The 8,075-nt window shown below is 51.0% G+C and overlaps 2 protein-coding genes across 2 annotated transcripts; both read left to right on the forward strand.

Annotated features, from left to right (window-relative positions):
• Window positions 1-1,909: 1,909 nt before the first annotated feature.
• CDEST_15506 (Putative P-loop containing nucleoside triphosphate hydrolase) lies at window positions 1,910-3,483 on the forward strand (the record flags this gene model as incomplete). Its single annotated transcript, XM_062931662.1, has 3 exons — window positions 1,910-2,416; window positions 2,485-2,814; window positions 2,872-3,483. The coding sequence occupies 3 exons, from the start codon at window positions 1,910-1,912 to the stop codon at window positions 3,481-3,483; spliced, it is 1,449 nt and encodes a 482-aa protein (XP_062787713.1).
• Window positions 3,484-4,548: 1,065 nt separating this feature from the next.
• On the forward strand, window positions 4,549-6,323 carry CDEST_15507 (uncharacterized protein). Its single transcript, XM_062931663.1, has one exon. It carries the CDS (start codon window positions 4,579-4,581, stop codon window positions 6,187-6,189), a length of 1,611 nt encoding a protein of 536 aa, XP_062787714.1. The 5' UTR covers window positions 4,549-4,578; the 3' UTR covers window positions 6,190-6,323.
• Window positions 6,324-8,075: the final 1,752 nt, after the last annotated feature.

Genomic DNA, 8,075 nt, shown 5'->3' on the forward strand with positions numbered 1-8,075 from the left:
CGTTCTCAGCTGCTTGGGCCCCATGCGGAGCACATCTCGCACCGCCCGTACGGACTTCGCCCGGGCCCATCCGACCCATAGGTACATATTTGTATGCAGAGCACATTTCTCCTATACCCCTTTTTCAGACAATACACAGCAGATAACCCTCTAGGGTATATCTTTCCTGGAAACTGTGATTAGACATTTTCTAAAGAGATAATTAAAAATGAATTCATTACATAGATCAACAAGCCTCCCGAAGGAGCTTTATTGCAGCATTTCTTGAACTGTACTATGTATTATTTTGCTCCCTTTATCATGCGTAGTGTAAACAGAGATGGGTCCAAAAGTCGATTATATAAGAGAGATGCAAACAATCACTGAGACGCTTTTCTTATACTATCATATCGTTGGTTGTGTAACCGGTATAACGGAACTAACTATAATTGTACCTGGTCCTTGCCTCTATTGGACGCGGACGAGACTTATTGAATTACGTTTAAGCTCCAGCATATATCCTGCGTGTCAGGCTTGGGACCATCTGATTATAATGTCAGAAGCCGATAAGAACCCTCATGTCGTCATGGTAGCGTCGTGGTAACAGAGCCAAGTCTCAAAGCATCTTCGTGCTGTTTCAGCGCCTTAATGTTTACTGTATTCATAGTATGCGGTAATGTTGCTGTTATAACTTTGGTATTGGTTATGTTAACAGGGTTACTTAATCGCAATGGGTTCACCGTTTTGGGTTGTTAGATAATGCGACTAACAGTAAATGCCATAACAAGGCACCCTTCTACACGAGTAGGACAGAGCCAATCATGCCGAGTTAGCAGGCTCCTATCACCCACCTGAAACAGCCAGCTACAAGTCAAGCGTGCGAATCGATACATTTTTGTTTCAGTTTGTTGCTTTTGACGGCAAGCAGGCCGATGGGCGTTTATCGAATACGGTCGATCATGGGCCATCTTGAACTTCTCAAAGATCGCTCAGATCATTTCAAGTAACCAAGAATATGGAAACAAAGACAGTATCCGGTGTGCCGAGTTGAAACGGCTGAAGTTAGATTCAAGGCAACATTTCATGGGATGGCTAAAAGTCGATCGCAGTGTATACAGCCAGTCTGATTAATCTAGCGAGCGGATGGTTTTTTTCTGCGTGGACTCAAGACAAAATCGGCCGACTTGCGGCTGCAGTGAGGAGGAATGTTAACTATCGACAGCACGTGTGATATCATACATGCACTCATCTTATGGAAGGCCTCCCGCATCAGGGTGAAACCCTTCCAATGTGCATCTCGTCATACAGTACACAGTAAACGATAGCATCCCGGTCAAATACACGTGTTGTTCACTGTATCACTGTTACCTCTGGGGCGCCTGTGGGAGGCCCACCACATTCGTCGCGTTATGGTTTACACATTCAGTGGGGAATGAAACTATGCTGCCCTCTGTCCTACACCAAGGCACTGCTTCAGCAATACCTTTGCAGGGCTTTTGCATGGAAGCAATTGAACTGAAAGGAAAATTCAGGATCCATTTGGACGTTGTAGCGCTCGCTAATGCAGCCCGGCAAAAGTACCACGATGGTTAGTTGTTGAGGAAGTCTAAGGATAAAGTCCCCATCTGCACCTCTGACGAACACTGCATGCTTATCTGTCAAGCGCTAATAACACCATTATGTGCAATCACTGCAAGTAGTGTCCCCCCTGATGGCTTGGGTAAATGGCATGGTAGGTAGAACCCTAGCCCATTAAAGCCTCAGTTGAGTGCAGGTGATTGCAATGCTCATAGAGTTGAAATAGAACTGGGCGGGCTCTGCATCATCCTCACCTTGCGAATCCGTCTACAACGGCGTTGGCAATTCTGATGATTCAAGCATCGTTGAAGAACCCATGCAAGTTCCATTTCTCACTACGCCCTCAAACATCATGGCTTCAATGACATCTGACGCCGACAATAAGGTCGACAAAGCGAGGGTGAAATTTTTGGATGGAATTGCCATCCACATGGAACATCTCAGCTTTGATGGCGCCGCCCAGCAACAAGACGAGATCCTATCCAGCCCTCTTATCACCGTTTCCCTGCTCAATGCTCCGCCCCCGCCTCAGTTTGATCTCTTCGGCGGCAGCCTGTCGCAGAGTTGCCCGCTCTCGCCGGCGTCACGCGTATTTTACAACATCACCTGCCCTTCTAGCGTGTTCATTTGTGGCAGCCAGGGGTTGGGCAAAAGCAACACGTTCGCGTGTCTTTTGGAGAACTGCCTCATACCAAGCAAGCTTGGGAACTTGCCACAACCTCTTGCTGGCATCGTCTTTCACTTTGACAGCTTCGTGTCGGACGCTGGATGTCTTCCATGTGAGGCAGCGTTCCTGGCGTCTCATGACAAGGCTTCGGTCCGAGTTCTGTGCACCCCGACAAATGTTCGCACCATCCAGGTACAACCCATCCACCTCGTTTCTTGGGCGAAGCTTAGAACCATGTTCACTAACGTTTGTCTTCACAGAGCATCTATAGCGGCATCTCCCAAGTCAAAATCGATGCTCTGAACCTGAGCGACCAGGATCTCAACACCCGGAGAATGCTCGACCTCATGGCAGTCGGAGAAGGCGGCATGCCACTCTACCTCCACGTGGTGAACCGCGTTCTTCGGGACATGCGGTTGGAACAGCAGAGAAATGGACAAGACTTCAGCTACTCATCTTCCAAGAAGAAATTGGACCAAGAGGATCTTACCCCGGCGCAGCGCGGCCCCTTGAGCCAGCGCCTCGACACGCTGGAAAGTTTTATGGTCAAAGGCAAAACCAAGCACGGAAGAATTGACTGGGAGCCGAAGGTACGATGGAGTTGCTACTTTCCATTCTTGGTTCGACTGGCTGACACGATCCGTAAGGCTGGACAACTCACTGTCGTCGACCTCTCCTGTCCCTGCGTCACGGCAGAGATGACACGCTTGCTCTTCAACATCTGCCTCTCGCTCTTCTTAGAGCAAAAGTCGCACATTGGCGAAGCACACAAATACATGCAAGAATCGGACGAGAGCAAGACCCTGGCCAGTTCGTTGCTGAGCACAATCCGCCTGCAGCGACATCTCGGCGTTCGCGTGTTTATCTCAACTCAGGAGCCCACCGCGTCGACCAAGCTCCTTGGCCTGTGTACGGTGACGGTAGTTCATCGGTTCACTTCGCCGGATTGGCTGCACACGCTGCGTGGCCATATCGCTGGTGTCTCTTCTGTTTCAGCCACTGCGCCAAAACAGCAGGAACCCATCGGGCATGTTGATCCCGTCGTGGGTGGGGGAAAGGATTCGGCCAACGACCTTTTCGCGAAGATCGTATCTCTGCAAACAGGACAAGCTCTTGTGTTCGCGCCTAGCGCGGTCATTGGACTGGCACATACAGAGAACGACACGATGACCGCCGTTCAGCGACTGGCCCTTCGGCTCCTCGTGGTCAAGGTCCGGTCCCGGCTGACCCAGGACGGCGGAAAGACAGTGATAAATTAGAAGAGGAACAAAGGTCTTGTTGAGAGTTTAGCGATGGACAGGTGCAACAGTGAGAACAGCCTCTGCGTGATGGCGAAGAGAAGTTGAAAAATCACTGGCTCTCAGTTTACAGAAATTAAGTGAAGCGTCTGATGTCCTCGGTGTGGCGTACGGGCTACAGAGCATCAGTTTACAGGGTGTATAGCGTACTGCGCAGATTCAACAATCGATAAATGCCAGCAATCCAGGTCAAGGTGAGGTGGTATACGGCCCCGTGCAGTCAGTCTGCGCTCTGTTTGTCAATGGAGTCGGAAGCGATGCCCCGAGATGCAAATGGCCCCTAGGGTATCTGCCAGCGGTTTTCCTTAGAAAAGCGTCAGCGCGACCGAAACTGCCGAACGGGGCCCGAACCAATCGCCTCCTCGCAACAATACCAAACAAGGTCGCCCGACCGAACAGGGTGGTACTACATATGTGGCACCAGACAGCGTTGCAAGATAACATGCAGTCAGTCCACTTGACTACTGGGGTTTGGTTGGAAGTGGGGTGAGCACGGTTCAGTACATCTGAAACAAGCAAAGGGTACTTGCAGCGCTTAGCTGAAGTACATTCCAGCGACACAGAGCCGAAAAAGGATACTCCGTATTTGCTTGTTGAAGTGGAACTGGCTGTTGGTGGATACGCCAAGGCGTGCAGGGGCAAGACAACCAACCGCGTTGTGTACCAGTTATCCGAGCTGTTCCAAAGCCAGGCTTTGATTATACCTCAAAACTTGGCCCACTCCGTGAAGAAAGCTTGCAAGCTCAGCGCCACAAGGGAGGTCTTGGACGGGAATTGGGCATGATTGCAACGCGTCCGTCTAAGAAACTAGCTTGCTTCATCATTCCTATGGTGACCCGGAACCCGAATTAGCGGTGATGCTGAGTAAGGCACATGATGTTGGTGCGGGGTAGAGCTTGTCGGTGTTTAGCGCGAGCCAAGGCTTGGAGTCTATCACAAGCGTGTTGGAGGTTAGTGCAGTACAGCAAAAACGCATGGGAAATTCCTCTGTCACGCTATCAACTAACCACCTCGTGATGGTGTGTATGTGAACAAGATAGTTACGGTCTTCATAAGATGATGAGGTTGCTACCATTCGATCGCGCAGTCAACGCCCTTTTGTCATCAATCATTGCAAACCTCCGCGTAGGCTACACGATGCTTCCCAAGATCGACATTGAGGAGACCGCTCGCCCGGCATCTCCTAAAGTCGGGGCGCGGGAGGATAACATTACTCTCCCCAAGCCGTCATCCCACAAACCATTCCACCGCAAAGCCTACACCGGCGCCCTCATCTTCAACCTCGCTTCCTTCATTCTCCCAGCCCTCTACGGCACCCTCTCGAAGCTGTGGGTCGCCAACATCGATTCTTCCCTTGTCGTAACCACCGACGCATACACCTACATCGGCGTAGTCGCAGAGGTCCTCAATGAAGGCCTCCCGCGAGCGGCATGGGTCATCATCGGCGACCAAGCCTCTCGTACCCTCGGAGAACGGCTCCAACTCACACACACTCTCATCCTCTTCCAGTCCATCTTGGGCCTGGTCATGAGCCTGGCATTCGTGGGTGGGGCCAAGACGTTTGCTAATGGCTTCGTGCCTGTGGAAGTCCGCGATGTGAGCGTAACATACGTGCGCATCGGAGCGTTCAGCGCTTTCAGCTCTTCGGTTGAGACAGCTGTTGCGTCGGCTACGAGGGCGCTCGACCGACCTGATGTTCCGTTGATCATCAACTCCGTCAAGTTCGCCGTTAACATCATTTTGGATCTGCTGATCATCTCGAAGATCCATGTTGGCTCTCATCAGCCCACGGTCAATATGCAAGCAGGGATCCAGCTCGCTTGCAGCCTGGCGTCGGCATTTCTGGGTCTGGCATACTTCCTCTGGAGGAACACCATTCCATATCAGAAGGACAGAGATAACCGAGAAGATTGGAGTACAACAAATGCCAGTGCCAACGCGCTTCTAATCCTGCTTCGTCCCGGCATTCTGACCTTTATCGAGTCGGCAATCCGAAACGCACTTTATCTCTGGCTAGTCAGCAACATCGTGTCTATGGGATCAACATATGCGACAGCATGGGGTGTTTTCATCACGATTCGATGGGGGCTTATCATGGTCCCTGTCCAAGCCCTCGAGCAGACCTCCCTCGCTTTTGTCGGTCACGCCTGGGGTGCCTGGAGACAGGCGATCGGGGTTGAAACCCGCCGTCCAAAGGCTACGAACCAAGACGTCATCAAAATCATCCGGCCAGCTCTCATCTCCCTCATCATTGCTCTCATCATCGAGGTCCCTGTCTGTCTGTTCCTCACATATTTCGGTGCCCGTCCTTTCGCCCGATACCTCAGCGGCTCGGATGAGGTTGCTGACGTGACGGCAATGATGTGGCGAACCATTGACTGGTGTTATATCTTCTACGCCATGTCTACGATGCTAGCGACAATCTTGCTGGCAACGCGACCAAGATGGTACCTTTGGCAAAGTCTGGCAAGCAATTTGCTCTATGTGTTGCCATGGGCTGTTGTTTGTCAGACAGCGAGTTTGTCGGCTGATAAGGCTTGGACCTATCATAGTTTCGTTTTTGGTGGTAGTCTTGTCTTTAGTTTCGTTGATATTTGTGTCGTTGATGGACTCTGGATTTGGACTTTGATGACTAGCAGGATGAGACTGGAAGTGTTCAATTCCTGAGACTGGAAGTATTCAGAAATTGAACAACAAGCGGACGGCTTACTGTGATATGCAGGACCCGATAGAAAGTTCACTGGTAGTCCATAACACGGCCCTCGATTGCAATCCCATGCCTGTCAGCTAACTAACTCCTTTGTCAGGCCAAGATAGCCTGCACCACAGGTGGACCTCTGCACCGTCGGATATCATGATGCTGCGAATAGATGGTGTCAAGGACCCGGGTCAGGCCACGCTAGGCGTGGTTCGCATCCCGGCCGGTAGCGAGATAGTAGAGGCCTGGGCCGCCACATGTATCAGCGAGCCGTATGCCATTGTCTTCCTCCATAGTGCTGTCTGACTTCATAGTGTCGACTAGGTGGCACGAGGCGAAACTTGAGGCGTTGACGGCGAGGTCCTCATAGATGGCGTCATAAGGGCATTGCCAAATGCAAGCTTGTTTCCAACATAGGTGAAAACATCAACTACCCTATACTCCCAGGCAATCCACAGCCATTCGGCTTTGCTTCCCTTTTGATCGACCTTCGAGGCAAGCCGAGTCAACCAGCCATTCAGCCACGGCACAACGATGTGATAACGATCACCACCGCCTCGCTGACATTTTCTGTGTAGTCCAGTGTGGTAGTCTGTCCTTGCACTTCTGCAAATGAGCCTGACAGCGAAGCGGCCCATACAGGGGAAGCCCGTTTCATTGCCTCCGAAGAGACAAGTCTTGAAGTCCCGGAGTTGGCGAACCGGCTGTTTCTGACGGTAATCGTGATGTCGCTGTGCCCGTTGTCGAAGTCCACGTCGGACGCTGACTGACAACATTTGGACGTTTTGCCCTGAGCGTGGCCAGAAAAATGATGGTCCTAGCTGCCGTCGGGGACCGTTTGTTCTAATTTGTAGCATAGCAGGGAACATATTGTGGTACGCAAAGGGGTCCGGAAATGGATTGGAGGGTACCTGTGGACTGCTCAATTTTCAAAGCGGTTGTCAACGGGTGCTCGCCGCCTAGGATCCGCCGGACCACCCGTACCAGAGGTTGTCGCATTGCTACAGCTTCTTGCAAGCACTCTGTATGGCTTTGGATGTCGTCTTTTCCTGGATGTTGGGCTTGGAATGCTTCTGATACTTCCGGCCGCCTTGGGGTCCTTGTCGCTTTTGGTCGCCTCGAGGCTACTCTGTTGCTGATTCGAAGGGAGATCTCAGCGGTCCTCCGCCGGCGTACGTACTTTTAGTAAAAACATGATATTATCTCGGTTGAACAGTATCCGTGACGGATGTATTGCTCAACGTAGTGACTTGATGGCACTTGTGGTGTAAACATTCTTGATGTTTGGGGTTTATTAGTGACGCGACGCGAGAATGACAAAACGCAACGCGACGACGGATCCCTGCGACTCAGAACACGCGCGTACACACGGTGCTGAAAAGGGACAGTGCTCGTACGACCAACAGGCATGGTATTAGGCGACAACTTAGCTTAGCAGCCTGTAATAATGTACGTATTGGATTTCATTCTCCCAAGCGAGTGATATTTTGTTGTTGACACGTCTTTTTAACCATGAACAAGAAACAAAACAAGTGACAGAACCTGGGATACTCTCGCCTTTGTAAAGCCGACCCGATACATTCATTACTTCGCAAAAGGCATAGTCGGGCCGGGATTGCCCTCGGCAGATCAATCATTATAAGCAGTACAGCTATACTTTGTTAGATTGACACCTGTGTCCGGATGAAAGGTGACAGAATCCATGCATGCTTCTATGCGAGTCATGGACATAACCCATCCAGGATGGTCTGACTGTACTTAAACAGGCCAGCCTGTCATTTCCACCTGGCCCTAGCTCTGGAACAGTTATTAGGATAGCATTAGGCCCACAAGCCCGTGGTGATACCATCCACTC

The sequence above is a fragment of the Colletotrichum destructivum genome, chromosome 12 (assembly GCF_034447905.1).
Source record: "Colletotrichum destructivum chromosome 12, complete sequence".
Classification (NCBI taxonomy): Eukaryota; Fungi; Ascomycota; class Sordariomycetes; order Glomerellales; family Glomerellaceae; genus Colletotrichum; species Colletotrichum destructivum.

What these genes read in the sequence shown, in the direction of transcription:
- CDEST_15507 (XM_062931663.1), top strand. Translation starts at nt 4,579, where the DNA reads ATGATGAGGTTGCTACCATTCGATCGCGCAGTCAACGCCCTTTTGTCA.